Below are 20207 nucleotides of genomic sequence, written 5' to 3'. Positions count from 1 at the left end.
AATTGGAAGCACACAACACCTTATAAATATATAAATATTTCGTTACAATATGTACTGTATGAGTATCCATCCATATATAGGGGACCACAAGTTTTTATAGTTCATCTAAAAATTTTCGAAAGACTAGTTCATCTAAAAATTAAAAATAACAAATAGCACATCATCTATGATTTACCAACCACATCTTTATTGATCTGTTTCCTCTCTGGTCACAGATTTCTGATCACCAAACAGTACCAAGCCTCCACATTTTTAAGGAGACACTGACATGGAAGGCTCTAGTCAGTCATTGCCCTACTCGCTTTAATTATACAGCAAAAGAATGACAAAAGGCATGGCCCTCGTTCTTTCATGTCCTTTTGAGGCTTCTTCTTCTTCTTCTTCTTCTTCAGGTGCTTCCATTATTTGCTCCTCTAATTAATCTTACCTTTACTATGAGAATTGCTTATATATATCCAAGATTCTCAGGACTGTAAGCTTGTGAGGCAGAGTTGTTGGACAAGAGGAAAATAGCCACAGCAGGGTCAGCACAATGGAAGGCTCCATTACTGACGCCAAGCTACCTCTTCTTCCTCTCCTCAATGGCACACCTTCTTTGCAGGTAACCATTGCTAACCTTTCATGCATGTCTCTGCTTTCATCTTAGTTTTCTACTTTTCTTCTGGGTGAGGGTAAAAAAAATCGTTTGTTTGTTTGAGAATTGAGACGGATGGTTAAACATACCTCCTCAGTTGCATGCATTGATTTATATTTCATATGAGAAAGTTGAACTTTGTTGGTGAGATTTTTCTTTGATTTCCTTTTTCTTGGCAGATCTAGATGTTTTTAACAAAAAAACAAGAGAATGAAAGGATGGTTTTGTACTTTTGGGAAGGGCAAGGGCAGCCGTTCGTTTTCATAACTCATTCCTACTTTCCTAGGATCGATGTGATGGTCCGGAACATTATTTTAAAACCTTGTTTTTGGCTTATATTCTGATTTTTTATGTTTGTATTTCAGAATATTATAACTCACACGTTTATACAGAAAGTTTCAAATTATTTATGGTATGTACTGATTCATGCTAAGAAAAATTTGGAGCAGACGCAGAATTAAAGCTGCGAGCTTATATGTGCTATCGATATATGCTGGCATTCCGGAATAAAAAAAACTCCTTTATGTGTAAAAAAACATATTTGTTGGCATTTTCAAAGTTTATAATAATTTTTTGAAGAACACATTTATATAGACTACTGCACTGTATTGGCATGTCTTTTATTACATGCCAATAATTGATAGTATTCCTATATTTTTGTTGGGCCAGAACAACCTATTGCTCCAAATCATTCAATGTAACTCAGGCCTTATTTGGACGGGCCAAATGAAATCATGACCCATCCCTAGCGGAACGACAGTTTTCGCAAAATCCGGTGGAAAGCCGGTAGATTCCGAACAAATTTTATAAACCAAAATTTGAATACAAATTTCTTGAATTTACCGATAAGCTCGTGAAAACCAGTCGGCTTTGGCGAAATTCCGAGCGAAATCATCGAAATTTCAATCGTTAACTAGAAAAGAGGTAAACTGAATTTTTTTCCTTTTTTTAATTCGTTATTCTTTTCTTTCCCAGTGTAAATTTCAGTAAATACACAGAATAAATCAATTTTTCTGAAAATTTATATCACAATAGGTTCTATGAATATCATACTATTTATAAGATTTTATTTGTTTTTTCCTTTTTTATCAATTCAAATTTGAATTTCGATGAAACTCATCGAAATCTCATACAGCTTTTACTTTCGAGCCTTGTCGAAGCTTCGAAATTTTATGCAATTCGACCGGTTTTCGTCAGAATTGTGAACCTTGGGCGGGATACATGAATAGAAAATCAGTTGAGGTCTGAACTAAGGACGAAGAGAGCCATGGAAGATACCAAGTTCATGTTTGTTGTTCCATGGCCCTTGCAACCATCGGTTTGCCACTTAAGTATTACTAGCTTCCACTAACTGCCAACATGTGAGTTGCATCGCTTGTGCACTTTACTCTTTTATTAGTATTATAGATATTAACTACATTATGTTGAAAGTTAAATATAGAATTTATCGTTTTAAGGCTAACGAGAAAAAAATAATCTACTTAGGAGTTTTGGTATTTCTTTGCACGCAATTATTTGAAATTTTAACATGTATTTTTAATGAATAACTTTTGATCAAATTCATAAATATTTGAAAAAATCTGAAATTTTTGGGGGAGATTTAAGTTTGCCGGTGGGGTATGAAATTACTAAAATTTTGAACTGGAATAACAAACCCTACCTCAGAGTTAAAAGTCTTCGTTACTTTCTGTCAATTTAATAATTTCGAAAATTAGGAATCAATAAATATCGATTTGTACTAACGATTTGACTTCAGAAGAGCCCAGGAAACACAACACTGAAGAAAGATAATGTGATCTGCCTAGAGCCAAAGCCAGTATTTATGCCATCTATATATCTCTCTATCTATTATATTATTAAAACACATTTGAAAAGAGACACCACGTTCGCAGTGAAGGCTAAAAATTCCCACATTAATCGGAGAAAAAGAAAAAGAGAGTCCAAGTAGAAATACAATTTAAAAATAGCTGAAATTCAGAATTAAAAATAAGGAATAGTGAAAGAAGAGTCCATATAAGAACCCAATACGAGATTAATTAAAATTCAGAATAAAAATAAAACAAAATTCGAAATTAGAAAACAAAAAGAAGAGTCCAATAGGAATAGAATTTAAAAATAAACTGAAATTCGAAATTAAAAATAAGGAATATTGAAAGAAGAATCCATATAAGAACCCAATACGAGATAAATTAAAATTCGGAATAAAAATAAAATTAAATCTGAAGTTAGAAAAAAAGAGAAGAGTTCATGTAGGAATACAATTTGAAAATAACTAAAATTCGAAATTAAAAATAAGTAAATATTGAAAGAATAGTCCATATAAAAAACCAATACCATATTAAATAAAATTCAAAATAAAAAATCAAATAAAATTCAAAATTATAAAATTAAAAATTAAAAATATAGTTCAAGAAGGAATAAAATTTTGAAACAATTGAAATTGGAAATAAATATTAAAAAATATTAAAAAATAGTATATATAGAACACAATACGAGATTAATTAATATATAAAATAAAAATAAATTCAAAAGATAGAAAAAGAAAAATAAGAGCTCAATTAGAATATAATTTATAAATAACTAGAAGTTTTAATAAAAACGTAATGACTATTGAAATAAGCGGCAATCTGGAACACATGGCGAGATGAATTAAAGTTCAAAATAACAAATAAAATATATTTCAAAAATAGAAAAATAATTATAAGAGTTTAAGTAGGAATATAATTTATAAATAAAAATTATCGGAATGAAAAATATGCAATTTTTTTAAAAAAAAACAGCCTATCTAGAACAGAACGATAACAAATGACAATAAAGAGGGGAGAAGCAATAGGCTTGTAAAGGAGTAGAGTGCTGGCGGTTGATGGGATATCTAAAACCTATAAACAAAACCCCAAATAGAACCCCAATAATGATTAAGAGAAATGACGACGGGTATGCCGTTAAGCAACATGGTCACGACGATTGGCGGTACTTATGGAGAGTAAAAATAAAACCAATTGATAATCATGCTCGATTTTTAAAATCTCAATGACAATAAAGAGGGGAAGTAGCGGGTAGGATATAGAGAAGTATAGTGGCGAAGCTACTAACGATTTGGTGAAACTTATAGAAAGTAAAAAAGAACACAAACAATAATTGTGTTCGATTTTTAAAATCCCAATGACAATAAAGAGAGGTGTCAGCAGACGGGCCATAGAATAGTAAATTGGCGATGTTTGACGATACTTCTAAAAATTATGAAAACGAAACCCAACAAGACACTGAACTCTAAAAACTATATGGCCTAATTTTTAAAGTTCTAAAAAGGATTAATAGAAGTAGTGGTAAATCGAGTAAGCAAATAAAAATGTGCCAAAGAAGTAAGGGGTAGCGACTGCCATGGCTTTTAAAAACTATAAAATTATTAGAGTCACGGGGATGATAATTTTAAATAAAATCATGTGTAAAAATATATAATTTTACATTGATGCTAGCCGCGCAATTGCGCGGGCCGTCCAACTACTTCGACATAAAAGTTGCTAGGATCCCTGAAAGTCGGCGTGCTGAAAGTTGAGTACGATGACTCATTACACTTCAATAACCTTCACGCGACCTATTAAGTGTACTTAATCAACCTTAATCTCTGCTGCAAAGGCTGCAACTGTCGATCGTGTCGCACAAGCAGTTTGCTTTTTATATTCTAACGATACGAATTTCCGTGCGAAATGACATGGCAAGTGCTTCTTGTTAATGTTATCGTGGGAGCTCCTTAAAACTTACTGTCCGCTTCGTCGCCGGCGATCGAGCAGAGCATGGCAAATGAGGAGCAGCGGCAGTGGATGGACGGGGAGTTTGGCTGCCAGCCGGTTGCTAACATTTTCTTTGATTTCCTTGATTTGCCTGGAGAAATTCACCATTGCAACTTCTTTTCATTCTATGATCTCTTTTGCTCATCTGATGAGGTGTCCTAACAATCAAATGTAGGAGTAATCAAATGCTTGTGCTTGGTTGCAGGAGGAAGGTCCATATACAGGCAATGGATCAGTTGATGTCAAAGGCAATCCAGCATCTAAAACACACACTGGGAAATGGAAGGCATGCTACTCTATTCTAGGTTGAATAACACACACTGCCCAACATCTCAGTGTTCATCAATCACATTTCAGTGTTCATTTTGAACTAGTGAAGAACATGTTCTTGGCACGGTGTATGTAGGTGGCGAATTTTGCGGCGCATTGGCGTACTACGCAGTAGGGACCAACCTGGTGAGCTACCTGACCAAGGTACAGGGACAGAGCAATGTCACTGCTGCTAGCAACATCGCTGCTTGGCAGGGTAACTGCTACCTCACCACAATACTCGGCGCGTTCCTCGCAGACTCCTATTGGGGAAGGCACCGCACAATCGTCGTCTCCCTGACCACCTTTACCTTTGTAAGAGATCACAACATTTTCATATTTTTCTGAATACGAGCAAAGTTGTCTGAATATCAGTTAAGTTGTCTGAACATTTGTGTTGTGTACTGTACATTTTCAGGGAATGGTTCTACTCACACTTTCAGCAGTGGTTCCACCAAACATGCACAGATCAATGGCAACCTTTCCTCAGGAGGCATTGTCCTCTCTTGGCCTCTACATGACAGCTCTGGGCTTGGGTGGCATATGGCCATGTGTGCCGACATTTGGAGCCGATCAGTTCGACGACACCGACGTTTCAGAGAAGGCGCAGAAGGAGCTCTTCTACAACTGGTACTACTTCGCTGTCAATGGCGGGTTCTTCGTCGCGAGCACGGTTATAGTGTGGGTTCAGGATAACTGTGGTTGGGGACTGGGTTTTGGGATCCCTACACTGTTCTCGGTCATCGGCGTTGTCGGATTCCTTGCGAGTATGAGGTTTTACAGGTACCAGAAACCCGGCGGTAGCGCGCTTACTAGGATCTGCCAGGTTGTCGTGGCGGCGTTTCGCAAGGTCCACGTGGACGTGCCAAGTGACAGCTCTCTGCTCTATGAGATGCCAGGGAAGGAGTCTGCCATTGTTGGCAGCAGGAAGCTGATGCACACTGATGGACTCAGGTAAACTAAATTCTGCCAATTCTGATCAATTTCTGATCTCAATTCATTATGCATCATCTGCCGTAACGGGCTAACGGCAGGTGTCGTTTAACAAAATTTCGACAAAATTTTCTAAATCTTAGAATGCAATAGCATGGAAACTGGAAATTTAAATCCGAAATGTAGAATCCTGCTAAAAGTCATACTTTAAGCTTACAAAATTACAGATGGTGATCACTAATTAATCTTCACCGTACCTATATTGAGTTGTTCAGTGTACTGAAAACACAAGATCAAATTTGATGAATTTTTATCACTAATTGTTGCAATTAGGTTCTTTGACCGAGCTGCCACTATCACTGCATCCGATGAAGCATCAGCTAGTCGTCCATGGAAGCTGTGCACGGTGACGCAGGTGGAGGAGCTCAAGATCTTTGCGAGGATGCTCCCCATCTTCCTCACCGGAGTAATCTTCAACACCGCCGAGGCCTGCTTCCCGCTGTTCGTCGAGCAGGGCGGCGCCATGGACAACCACTTCGCCGCCGCCTTCGCCTTGCCGCCGGCGTCGCTGACGACCTTCACCTGCGTCTGCATCCTCGTCCTCGCGCCGACATACGACAGAGTCCTCATGCCGGCGGTGAGCAGGATCACCGGCGTCAAGCGCGGCCTCTCCGAGCTGCACCGCATCGGCGTCGGCATGGTCTTCGCCGTTCTCGCGCTCGCCGCCGCCGCGGCCGTCGAGACGGCGCGCCTCCGCAGCGTGGAGGCGGAGGCTCCGGCGGTGAGCATCCTGTGGCAGGCGCCGCAGTACGTGCTCGTCGGGGTGGCGAAGGTGTTCGGCGTCGTTGGGTACATCGAGTTCGCGTACGAGCAGAGCCCCGACGCCATGAGGAGCTTGTGCCAGGCGTGCTCGCTCATCATGGTCACCCCCGGGAGCTACCTCCTCTCTGCCATGCTCACCATCATCAGCTCCGTCACCGGCGGCGGCGGCGGCCATGGCGGATGGATCCCGAAGAATCTGAACGAGGGACATCTCGATCGATTCTTCTGGTTGATGGCGGCGTTGCAGCTCATCAACCTCATCGCCTTCGTCTGCTGCGCTGCCACCTACAAAAGCAAGCTGCCTACCACTTGACTTTTTATTTCTTTTTGTGTATATGTGTTTTCAGCTAATTAATTAATTAGTCCTAGTAATAAAATTGCCTTGGAAGTGCCTATGTAGTGTAGGGTTGAATCAATTATAAATGTGCTATTTGTGATATGTGTAAACCTCATCGGAGGTTTTTTTAGATGTTTAAACGTCGGTTTTTTAATTAACAGCAGGACAACAATAAATACTTTGCCATTTTCTAATTTCTGTAATATTCTAAAAAACCAATTTCATGTACCTTTGCTTATTATCACTAGTAAAAGTGATCCTAATTGTTGATTTATGAATTCTACATTTTAGATAATGGAAGAACCATTCCAGTCTTTGCTTTGAATAAGTTACAACCAAATTATTACGAAGTTTGCATTAAAACGATTGTGAATTGCATAACACAATTTGATGGAAAACAAGAGAACTAACTGAAACACCAGCCTACACCAGCCTACAGGCACAAATGATGACCTATTCCTAAACCTTCATCTATGGTTAGCAAAAATCTGCATAAACCCCATTTAGTTCTTGTAATTGTAATGTGCGTTATAAATAGCTGTCTATATAGGATTCGCAAGATTTTTTAGGCTTCCATCATGAGTGTTTCATCAAGTAGAGCGAAAATGTTTCACCAAGTAGATTGAAAATGTTTCAATCTTTTTAAAAAGCTGGAACACAATCAAATCACCCCATGAAACTTTTTGCTACAACATATGAAACTACGGTTCTAAATATATTGAAACATGAAAGAAATCCGAGTACATCGAGAAAAAGTTTATATGGGATTCGCATGATTTTTTAGGCTTCCATCATGCAAATTTCGAAGCCAATCGGGCGTTGTTTCACCAAGTAGATCGAAAATGTTTCAATCTTTTAAAAGACTGAAACACAGTCAAATCACCTCATGTAACATTTTGCTACAACATATGAAACAACGGTTCTGAATATATTAAAACATGAATGATTTAGCTATCAAAAATCATTCGACAGCCATTTAGCCTTCCCGTTATAAATATATACAATCCATTAGATTAGAGAAGATGAATGTCTAGGTTGGCTTCTACTACCAACAAAGACTACCGTAAAGGCAAAACAAACGTATCAGTGTTTATATCTTATTATTTTCAAACTAGATGGTTCTTTTGGGTTTTGCACTAAATTCATGACCCTTTGGAATATACAAAGATATTTTGGAAAAGAGAAAAATGTAAAGAACTGCTCAGATGGGTGATTTCTGATTTGCAATATGTATCTTAGAGTACGATAAATTCAGTATATATAGTTTGTGTGAATCAGATATATGATCTATTATTAATTTGGTATAGCTTGTAGGTACTAAATACTACTATACATATAATTATTGGCAAACCGTATAAAGTTTTATTATCTGAAATTAGAATAAGTCTAGCTAGGTTAGTAAAAGTGGACGGAATTGAAAGAGTAAATCATGAGAAAAGATATTTCAACATCTATTATGAGGGTATATCCATATTCTGCATTCTGAATTATTCCAAATTTTGGATTCACATGTGCAAGATAGATAAACACGATGAAACCTTCTGGCTTTATATGATCTTTGTAGATTGTAGGCATGGTCGTTTGCAAATGCGTCCTTGCTTGATCAATGGATTGTATATTTCATCCTTTTCCTCATTTTGTGGAAAAAGGAAAGAAAAAATAGAATAATGATAGCCCAGCTGCTTAATGTGACAAAATTAGAAGACAACACGCATAAAAAACACGACCCGATATTTAACGTGATTAATTAAATCGTGCTCTATATATATGATACTCAAATGACCAGTTCATGCATGTATTTATACACGGAACAACTAGGCTTAGAGTTTTTAATTCAACTGTTTTTTTTTTCCGGTCAGATCCTCTTAATTAGCTCATTATCTAAAAGAGATATCATCTTAGCTAATTGATGCGGGAGAATATATTTACCCATGAAAACAGTGCTATAACATAATCCACTTGTTCTACTTAATTACCCCAATTAGTCCAACATAATCTGGCCGAACAAACCATTAATACTTATCAATTCCTGCTAACTGTGCATAATATATATTTTATATGTTCAAGATGTGTCTAAACTATGTTCATTTGGAAGTGCAAACATTGATTTGTCCTGGGCTTCTCAAAGGAAATCAATAAAAGAGGTCTCAATGGATATAAAATTCCTATGAATTTTCTATGGAATCGATGGCAAAGATAGATTTCCTCCACTTTTTCTATGCCCCATTCCTTCATTAATTCCAAATGAATCAATAGTGGCAAATTCTATAGGAAATGGAATCATCCAATTATCCTCCAAAAACCGTTCAATCCAAACAAAGAACCCCTTCAATTCAAAGGAGTACTAAATAACATTTTTCCAATGCCCTTCAATATTTCTCATTGTTTCTGAATAACATGATTAAGAAACATTGTGCTAGTTTCTTTGATTTGATCTTACTAGATGAAACAACTATAAGACAAATTTCATGATCCTTGATAAGTAATGAAAGGCACCGAATTTCGTGTAAACTTTTGGTATCTCATAATACCTAAAGTACCATAAAATTACTCAATAACTAAACATTACTTTCTGTATGCATGTGTTCAAGATATTATGCCAAGTGCAACACGATGAAACAACCTGTGTTTAACTTTATCACAGGGTCGTCGTCTCCAAAATATCGAGTGCTGCAACACAACACATTTTGAGACAGACATATCCTCAAGTTGGTTAAATCTTCTAGATGAAAGCCTTTGCAATTGCATATATGTTTATGTCATCAGCAACAAGAAGTTTTCTGCAATATTTTTTGCTACTTTTCTCCATGGGGAAGGAAAATCTTGATTGGGATAAGGATATTGAACACTACTTAAAACTGCAAGGTTGTAACAAGCTCGATCAAGAATATCTCAATACGTGTAGCTTAATTAACTATGTGATCAATGATGAGGTGAACAAATCCATCAGAAAAAAAATTATGAGGTGAACAAGTCTAATAGTATCATAAATAACCCAATAATTCGATCTCGTGTGTTTCAGGTCCTCAGGTGATCGATCAATCATGAGGATCATTAGCATGATCCTTCGAAGCTGTAACCTCCTGTACAACATCATTCTTGTTTATTTTTGGAAAGAGTCATTACTCTTGGTTATAGACTTAATAGCATTGTTTTTTTTATGGTCTCTTGCTTATATATTATTGAGGAGTATATATATGGATGCATCATGTGTGCTTGTGTTGCATTGTGCATTTACAGACAACATTCATACAGCACTTGATAAGACACATGGACACAAACAAACCGGGTGCTTTGGCAGATGAAGCAGGGCTTAACAATGAGGTGACTGCCTGCTTCTGCTTTCTAATGAACAACTTCTCTTTCTACACTGTTCTTTTTATTTCACTTTTCCTATTTTATTTCCAAAAAATATTCAGATGAATTTTCACTTAACATAAATTTCTTTGTGCCAAAGAAATGTGGTTAATTCCTTTCTTTTCCCACGTTTACGAAAAAATAAATCTACCTGCACAATTCAAATTGTAATTCAGAGTATTTGAGTTCAGCTTTTACAGTTCTTGAGGAAGAAAATGTAAAGAAATAGTAGGATGACGGCAAAGTCACGTGTCAATCAAGGTGTCCATAAATATTATACACATATATCTGTGCTCCCAACAGTAATTCAGTGAGGTTTGGGATTTATCCCTGTCCTCGTTCGTTTCTGATTTTTTTTGATATTCTAGATACCGTTCTCATTTCTAATTTTACTGATTTTGACTATGTTGTACAGAAAGAAAAAAAGTTATTGAAATGGTTGAGGCTATTTTCTGACCGTTTTCTTCCCTATATGTCACCGTGTAATAAAAAAGAAATACTCTTAAAAGAATATTATTGGTATGCTACAAATTTACCTATGCTCGTGAAAAGGAATAATACACATCAAAAAATGAGGAATATGTTGAAGTAATTATGACGGGCCATTTTGGTTTTAAAGCCCTACCAGAAATTTTGGTAGTGATAAATTTTGGGTAGGTAAAGTTAGATCAATAATGAAGTCAAATATTAATACTACGGTGAAGAAACTGGTACCACATTATTTGGCTTCAATTGAAGCTACCACATTTCCTCTGTTTTTTAAAAAAAAATGGTAGGGCATAGTAATTTTTGTATGAATTAAAAACGGCCCTACTTATCCTTTTTTTTCCCAAGGAGAATGGATCCCAAGTCCAAACTGTCACAAAGTTGTGTTCATGGTTACGTTGAGTTCAGTGCTTTTCTCTCCTGTCAAAAAAAAAAAAACAAAGAAAGAAGATATGTTTGTGCCCCAACAGTTTATTTTATTTTGTTGTAGAAAAATTCTTGAAATATATATATATATATATATAGAAATTTACTGATATGGATGCTACTATATAGTGACAGCTAGGGATGAACAGACATATGAAGAATTTACAGAGTGGCACGTAGGTAACAACTGTTCAGTTGCTGCAGGGTAAATTAAGCCAGCACACAGGAGATGGATCTGTTGATGTCAAAGGGAATCCTGCATCCAAACACTCTACTGGTTGCTGGAGGGCATGTGCTTTCGTTCTTGGTAAACATACAACACCTTACATGAAAAAAAAAATGATACTTGTGCTATTAAAATAAAAAAAATGGCATTTTGAAATATACCATTTAGCTCACTTAGTTTCTTGAAATTGGTAGTACGGATCCGGCCATGCTGCCTGTTCAGTTTCTCCATGTTCTGAATTCTTACAGATGCTACATGGTTTTCACCAATTTTCCTTATCTTCTATTCCCATTTCAACCTGTCTTATACCAGTTGCATCGATCTGCAGGTTCATGTAATAAGTTGCATATTGAAATTCGGTTTGTTGTGAAATATGAATTCATCAGGGACGGAATGCTTGGGGCAGTTGGCGTTCTTCGGGGTGCAGTACAGCCTGGTGACATTCCTGACGACGCAATTGCGGCAGGGAAATGCAGAAGCAGCCAGGAACTTCAGCATGTGGCAGGGCACCTGCTACATCGGTCCCCTCGCCGGTGCCATCGTCGCCGACTCCTGCCTCGGCCGATACCGCACCATCCTCGCCTTCTTCTCCATCTACATCATCGTAAGCTTGATTTAATCATTCTTGTTGATTTCACACAACTTTCTTTAACAATGACAATAGTTCACATCTTAATTTGCTCTCCCAAAAAATGTACCATGCCATCCATCCACATTACGTACTCTCTCCGTTTTATATTATAAGTTGTTAGAAATTTTTCCTGACCAAATTTATTGAAAAATATAGTAGTATTTTCAATACAAAACAAACATATTATCAATATATAATCAAGGTTAAATTTAATGAAACTAATTTGATATTTTATATGTTATTAAATTTTTATATAAACTTGATAAAACATAACAAAATTTGACTAGAAAAAAGTCAAACAACTTATAATATTAAAGAGAGTATGTATATTTAGCTACAGTACTCCATTTACTGTAGCTGCCATGCAACTGGATGCTCTTCTTTCTTCCAACATTCTCCGCAACCACATGCACTTACACCGCACGACATGCAAAAGCCCTTTACAAAGACTTCTCGCACGGTGTCCATTCACCATGTGACACCTTATCCAATCTCATCACGACCTCCATTGCTTTCTAAGTTTACTTTCAATAATCCCACCTATGACTGATATTGACCTCAAGAATCCTGACTCTAGTACGATCTTGTTACATGACATGTAGACCATGCTAAGCCTCGGGTCCTCCTGCAGCGTAGTCCCGGTTCTTGCCATCAATTAAGGTTTGATCTCAAATCACCTCCACACAATCAGACAAAACAATCGTTTCAGGGCATAAATACCGCAACATGGCCTACACTAGTGACATGCACTTATACCAACGTCCACACTAATTTTCATCAAATAAATGATTTGCAATGCTAATTGTTCATTCTAAAATATTAATTATGAAAATGTTTCACAAAGATGAGTTCTAAAAGTTAAGCTCAAATTGAAGTTATGGGATTCATCTCCCTCATAATATAATGGTGGATATCTGAAGTATCGAATAGAAATCACATAGATACTACAATAAAAATAAGTCGAAGTATTGAATAGAAATGACATATAGATTCTATAACCAAAGTAAGTCTATAATAACTATGCTATCCAGAGTAGAATAAAAAAACCCACTACCGATTTCGATAATACTGTAGCAACTTACTAGGCATTTTGATAACCGGCAATGGATTAAACAATTTTTTGTTACGGCAACAAAAAGAGATTGACCAATGATTTCTGACAAATTTCAAACGAATTTGAAATCTTCTCTTGTGATCGATCATCGATGCACTGATTGCAGGGGATGGGAACGATGGCGCTGTCGGGGGCGTCGCCGGCGGTCATCAGCCGGAGCACCCAGCCGGCCGTCTTCTCCCTGGGGCTGTACCTCATGGCCATCGGCGCCGGCTGCATCAAGTCCTGCGTGGGGCCATTCGGCGCCGACCAGTTCGACGGCGGCGACGCCATGGAGAGGCCCAAGAAGAGCTCCTACTTCAACTGGTTCTACTTCGCCATGTACGTCGGCGCCCTCGTCTCCGGCTCCGCCGTGGTGTGGCTGCAGGACAACTTCGGCTGGCTCCTCGGCTTCGGCGTCCCGGCCCTCTGCACCGTCCTCGCCATGGCCAGCTTCCTCCTCGGCTCCGCCATGTACAGGTACCACCAGCCTCGTGGCAGCCCGGTGGTCCGAGCTTGCCAGGTCGTCGTCGCCGCCGTCAGGAAGAGGAACGTCGTGCTGCCTCACGACGGCTTCGTCCTCTACGATGGTCCGGCAGAGGAGGGGCGGAGGATGGCGCACACCGACCAGTTCAGGTTCTTGGACAAGGCGGCGGTGGCGGTGGCGGTGCCGTCGTCGGCGGCGGCGCAGCCGTGGAGGCTGTGCACGGTGACGCAGGTGGAGGAGCTGAAGGCGATCGTGCGGATGCTGCCGGTGTGGGCCACCGGGATCGTCTACTGCATGGTGCTCGTCCAGCAGCCGCTCTTCCCGGTGCAGGGCCGCGCCATGCGCCGCCGCCTCGGGGTCGCGTTCGCCGTCCCGGCGGCGTCGCTCAACTCCGTCTACGCCGCTGCCATGCTCGTCCTCGTGCCGCTCTACGACGCCGCGGTGGTGCCCGCGGCGCGGCGGCTCACCGGCAGCGAGAGGGGGCTGACCGAGCTGCAGCGCATCGGCGCCGGCATGGCGCTGTCCGTCGCCGCCATGGCCGCCGCGGCGACCGTCGAGGGCAGGCGGCTGGCGGCCGCCGGCGAGGTGAGCATCGCGTGGCAGGTGCCGCAATACGTGCTGCTCGGCGCCAGTGCGGTGTTGGCCCACATCGGGCAGCTGGAGTTCTTCTACAACCAGGCGCCGGACTCCATGAGGAGCCTCTGCTCGGCGCTCGGCCACATGACGTGCTCGCTCGGCAGCTACCTCAGCTCCGTCGTCGTCACCGTCGTGTCCCATGCCACCGCGAGGGGCGGCTCGCCGGGGTGGATCGCCGACGACATCGACGACGGCCACCTCGACCGCTTCTTCTGGCTCGTCGCCGGCCTCAGCTCGATCAACCTCGTCGTGTTCATCTGCTGCGCAAAGCGATACAAGTACAAGGATTCAATCCATTAATTGAGAATTGCTGATCGAATTGTGAACCTGTAAATTGTAATCAGCTCATGTGTTCTTTAGTTTCTGTACACGGGAAAATTTATGTTTTCTCATTGTTATTTTTGGAATAGAAATCAAGAGCTCTGTGAATTCACTGGGAGTAAAGAATTACAGCTCAAATGGCGACCACGTTGACTGTAGCAAAACCGGCAAAATTGCAAGACAGATAACATGTAAATAAAGAAAAGAAAACTAAACCAACGTGCATCCGAATTTCTTATCTCACATGACTCTCGATCAATCATTTCTCTGTAATGCTTTTCGATTAGGATGCCATTAATTTGAAGACTAATAGATTCTTCCATTATGTAAAGATTTGAAGACAAAATTGTTAGTTCAGTTTGGCTCTATTGTAAACAAGTGAAAGAGTTGATCTATTGTTTGCTACTTTTATTTTTCAGTACGAGCGTGTACAAGAAAACCTGTACCATTCAGCAAAGGAGATAAATTTGAGTTTCTGCTCGGTCATGGATTTGAATCAATCAGTCATTCGCTGTAGTGCTTATTGATTAGGATGGCATTTGGGCTGTGTACATCCTTTTTTGGGTGTAGAGGCCAGTTTAATCCATTATCTAAAAAAAAATCAGTTTGAATCTGAAGAAGCTTTATCTGCATGAATTAATGCATGATTACATCATTGCACTGGACTCAATTGGTAATGCAGAGACAACTCGTATGCAGCACCAATGCACTTTAAGCCTCATCTGAATCTTTTGATAGGCCAGATGAATTTCCCCACATTGCAAACATGCCACCGTTGCCACTACTTAACTGAACAAGTGAACAATCCACTTATCTTATCATGCTTCAGACATCTGCAATACCCAAATCACACACGAAACTGCGATCGATACGTTAAAATTCCTTCTCAGCTGGTTGGAACACCCACTACCACTTTGGATTTGATACAAAAAGCTGGTTAGCACTAGGAAGCAAGCATGCTAAGTGCAGCTCCATTACACTAGTTAGTGACTTCACCATTGCAGAGCAGAAAGGAGAACCAGGCTCCAGTAGCCATTTTCAGAAAGTGGAATATCTGGATAGAAAACTAGTTAGCAGCATCAGACCAGTGCATGCGCCGCCGCCCACTATCATGCCGACTTCGCCTATCGGAAATAGTATAATTCATCGATCTATCGCTTTAACCGCCTATAAGAACATGGCAAGAAAACATGGACTGTGCAACCAGCACAAGAGCAGGGCAGTAACTTCTGTGAGAGATGGAGTACTCTTACAGCTACAGGTTCATGCTTGTATGCTCAGTTCTTGTACTGTGCTTTAATACTCGGGGTGCGAGATGCCAGTTATCCGACGATTTCTACGACTACATATGTCCTGATGTGTACACCGTTGTCCAGCAGCATGTTTATGCTGCCATGAGGACTGAGATGAGGATGGGTGCCTCCCTCCTAAGGCTCCATTTCCATGACTGCTTTGTCAATGTATACATTAACTACCCTTTTCACACATCTCTGAACTTTATCTGAATGTTCTACATACATATTAGATTGACTAGTTGTGTCACAATTACTGAAAATTTGTTGTGCATTTCAGGGGTGTGACGGTTCCATCCTTCTGGACGGTGACGACGGCGAGAAATTTGCACTTCCCAACAAGAACTCTGTCAGAGGGTTCGAAGTCATTGACGCGATAAAGGAAGATCTCGAGAACATCTGCCCTGAAGTTGTTTCCTGCGCCGACATTGTAGCCCTTGCAGCTGGCTATGGAGTACTATTTGTATGTTCAGTCTACGTCTACCCATTGTCCTTGTTGTTTCACTTTCTGATACTGTACATCTTTGTTTGAAAATCTCAAGTATGCTAAAATTTCATCATTTGTTCAGAGTGGAGGCCCTTACTATGACGTTCTTCTCGGTAGAAGGGATGGTCTTGTCGCAAATCAATCAGGAGCTGACAACGGCCTCCCTTCACCGTTCGAACCCATCAAATCGATAATTCAGAAGTTCAATGATGTCGGCCTCGACACAACCGATGTGGTCGTCCTATCAGGTAGCACACTAGTTATCAATCCATCTCATGGTGCACGAATGGTTCAGAATCTGGTTTATATGCTAAGATAACCTCTTCCTACACTGTAGTACTTCCTGAAACTGTACAGTGGCAGCCCATGTTTCAGGGAACATATGCTCTCTGTCAGTTCTGAATTTTCATACTGTCTACAGTAAAAACTTGGAAACCGTCAGAGATAATATTTGATCAATTATAAAATGATCTGTTGCACATTTCAAGATTTCATAAACTTTTAAATGATCTGGAAATCTGAAACTCATTGATCATCAATAGGAGGGCACACGATCGGACGAGCCCGGTGCACGCTGTTCAGCAACCGGTTGTCGACCACCTCAAGCTCAGCCGACCCGACGCTGGACGCCACCATGGCCGCCAACCTCCAGAGCCTCTGTGCCGGTGGAGACGGCAACGAGACCACCGTGCTGGACATCACCTCCGCCTACGTTTTCGACAACCGCTACTACCAGAACCTCCTCAATCAGAAAGGCCTCCTGTCCTCCGACCAGGGCCTCTTCTCCAGCGACGACGGCATCGCCAACACCAAGGAGCTGGTGGAGACTTACAGCGCCAATGCCCACAAGTTCTTCTGGGATTTTGGCAGATCCATGGTGAAGATGGGCAACATCAGCCCACTCACCGGTGACGACGGCCAGATTCGCAAGAACTGCAGGGTTGTTAATTAACTGAGCTTCAGTGTGTTGAAAAGATAGTAAATTTCTTGTACTTTTCACAAGGCGATTGAGACGATGTGTGTAATGTTTTGATGTTACATGAATGCTTGAAGAAGCAGAAGTAATAACGATGTGATTGTGACTAGTTTGTGAACTGATCGTCAACAAAGATGTGATCCATTGGAAAAAAAGAACTGAATGTATGTGCCTTAAATTGGGTGGGTCATATACTGTATATCATATCATGCTGCAGGATGATCTGAAGATTGCAACTATCTCTACAGTTTCATCTGTTGTGTTTGCAGAATATTGACAACCAAATCATTTGAGTACTGCTAGTAGTACTGTGCTAGCAAAACGTTCAAGATTGGTAGGAGTACCTAACTGTAACATCCTGAAAAATTCGCAAATAAAATCCGAGAACTCAAAAACTCATCCCCAAAAACTTTGCGAAAAATTTGCATCATGCTGGATTTGCCAATTCGAAATTTTCTTCCTATTCCAGTGCCATGTCCTTGTTAAAAACCTAAAATTCATTTATTCTCGAAAAGCTTATTTTAAAAAGATTGTTCCTTTGTGAAATATGTTTTACTCTATAAAACTATGTTTACCTCCCATAAACCCAGCCTCCTCGACCAAATTCACCCTCTCTGGAAAAAGTCCACTTTGCCTCCCTAACAGCCCAATTTTTTTTTCTTTCCTCCTCTCCCAGGCTAGCGAAGGAGAAGTCTAACACTCCTCCTCCCGAGCCCGGCTCCATCACCCTTTTCCCCGGGGGGGCAAAGCGGCAACGCCGCTACCAGGCACCGCGCCACCGCGGCCGGGCCACCGTGCCCATCACCGGCCGTCGCACGCCTTCCCCATCCTCTCCTAGCCGGCGAAGCCGCCGCTTTTCCCCGCGTCACCACTTTGTTGCCACGGCGCCACCACAAGGGCTCAGACAACGGTAAGGAATCCCGCCATCCTCGCCGGCCCGACAGACGCTATTCTCCAAGATGGACTAACGGTTAGACCGGGGCAATCAAGCCGGTCAGACCGATCTCTATCGATTGGGGTAAATTTTAATTCCACTAAAAGTTTTTTTTAGTGTAGCTACCATTCACCCTCTTTGATAGGCTTAGTTATTGTTGTTCGATCTTAAAATATCACTTCTACTCACCTTAATCAGAGTCGTGTTAATTGCAAATGCAATCTACAACGTGTGTTGATTGAAGCGGAAGTACTACGCACTAAAAGTATTTAAAATATAAGGCTCAGCCACTCCTGACACAAAAACTAAGAAAGAATTTAATCACCTCATCAATTGAACCACATCCATACATGCAAACAATGTGATTGGGTGACTTAATGGTAGAGAAATTAAAATAACCCAAATTTAAAAAACCAAGAAGTAATAGTTAATGTATGCATGCATGCACGTCTTGTATAGAAAAAAAATGGTTGTGCCTTGTATTTTGAGATGGAGGAAGTATATGCTTAAATGATTACTTCTCTCAACTTAATTTTAATGGGCTAATTAATGTGTTCATTTTGTGAGCATACATATTTATAACGGAGGGAAACAGTTACTAGTCTTTTCAAGATTGTCTCCATCGAAACACAAGTATGCTAGCTATTAGCCTTAATATGGTTGGATGTGCATCACAATCCTAAGCTACCTTTTGGCACTTGTGTGTGTCCGTCTTCCTGTGGGAAACTAAATTTAAAGGGCAACTAAGTACGTGCTTAATTAGAGATATAAATTTAATGGAGAACTAAGTACGCGATTTATTATCTAATTTTATCATTACTTGGTTTGTGGCTGTGTGTGCTGTCGTGCACCACGCACGCACATGGATAGATTTAGTATATACATACACATGTCATTAATGCAGGGTGCACTAATTAACACTAGTTCCATGAAAGAGATTGTTGGCCAAATATTTAATCGTACGTGTCAACATACATGTTCCTACGTTTACATGTGCAGACTCGTTCAACTATAGGTCGCCGAATGAAAGAGATGTGTCTACAATGTTGTCTTCCAAAGAAGATTCTATATATATGCTCTATTTTGAATATTTAATGATTGCAATGTTGACGATGTGCTCTAATAATTCAAACGCATGGTATTTGTATTCTGTTTAATTTGTTTTAATTTGACGAAATTTTTGCATGGCGTTTGCTTCGATCAATCATTTTGTAAAGTCTATCTTGGAAGCATGAAGTTTGGCAGATATAATTTTTATAGCCGACAAAATCCAACAAAAAGTTCTTGTGTGGGAAAATATGGCCAGCTATAATGGGATAATACATGCATGCATGTTAAAAATGGGTGTCTAGCTACAAGCACTACTAAAAATCCGGGCTTCAGTGATCTGTGATAGGCCAACGCAACTCGTCAAAGATGAGTCATCTCTGATGGGCCGAAAAAATATCCTCTTCAATATATGGCTACTATGGAGGACCTGTCACAGATGTGAAGTCATCTGTGATGGCTTGCACTTGTAACCCGTCACAGACAACCATGGCTTGTCACGGATGATATGCCATCTGTGACAGGTGTAGTATCATGAACCATCACAAAAGAGACCACTCATCTCTGACGGGTCTTTAACTAACACACGTCACAGATAACGTTATCTCTAACGGGTGGCAGTTATGACCCGTCAGTGATGAGTGAAAATTCAAATTTTTAAATTTTACAAAAAACCTCGGATTGAGACATGTCCTATATAAAAGTTGTAGCTCTCAATGATATCCACAACTTTATAACTAACAACATTTCTATTAGAGATCGTTTACATCGCCGAACATGCATTACAAGTGATGAGATCTTACGTTTAAAATTTTTTTTTTGAGTATTTTTCAAATGACATGGATGGATACATGCCCCATATTAAAGTCATAGAACTCAACCAGATCTACAACATTATAATTGAAAATATTTTCATTTGACAAAGTTTACATGTTCAAAATACAAGTTATAAAGTGAGATCTATTTTGAAAAATGAAATTTT

General features: G+C 40.0%; 3 protein-coding genes across 3 annotated transcripts; all 3 read left to right on the top strand.

The window, feature by feature from the left end:
- Positions 1-301: 301 nt before the first annotated feature.
- Positions 302-7031, top strand: LOC127752853 (protein NRT1/ PTR FAMILY 8.5-like). Its single transcript, XM_052278287.1, has 6 exons — positions 302-392; positions 469-601; positions 4631-4730; positions 4832-5049; positions 5153-5688; positions 6001-7031. The coding sequence occupies exons 2-6, from the start codon at positions 533-535 to the stop codon at positions 6800-6802; spliced, it is 1725 nt and encodes a 574-aa protein (XP_052134247.1). The 5' UTR covers positions 302-392; positions 469-532; the 3' UTR covers positions 6803-7031.
- Positions 7032-9633: 2602 nt separating this feature from the next.
- LOC127752592 (protein NRT1/ PTR FAMILY 8.3-like) lies at positions 9634-14652 on the top strand. The gene is made up of 3 exons (XM_052278003.1): positions 9634-9691; positions 11708-11925; positions 13173-14652. Exons 1-3 carry the CDS (start codon positions 9634-9636, stop codon positions 14466-14468), a joined length of 1572 nt encoding a protein of 523 aa, XP_052133963.1. The 3' UTR covers positions 14469-14652.
- Positions 14653-15689: 1037 nt separating this feature from the next.
- Positions 15690-17362, top strand: LOC127752815 (peroxidase N-like). Its single transcript, XM_052278234.1, has 4 exons — positions 15690-15949; positions 16062-16244; positions 16351-16516; positions 16811-17362. Exons 1-4 carry the CDS (start codon positions 15728-15730, stop codon positions 17218-17220), a joined length of 981 nt encoding a protein of 326 aa, XP_052134194.1. The 5' UTR covers positions 15690-15727; the 3' UTR covers positions 17221-17362.
- The last annotated feature ends 2845 nt before the right edge of the window (positions 17363-20207 follow it).

Source organism: Oryza glaberrima, chromosome 10, assembly GCF_000147395.1.
Source record: "Oryza glaberrima chromosome 10, OglaRS2, whole genome shotgun sequence".
NCBI lineage: Eukaryota > Viridiplantae > Streptophyta > Magnoliopsida > Poales > Poaceae > Oryza > Oryza glaberrima.
Note: the sequence above shows the minus strand (reverse complement) of the source record. Positions and strands in the feature narration are given on the sequence as shown.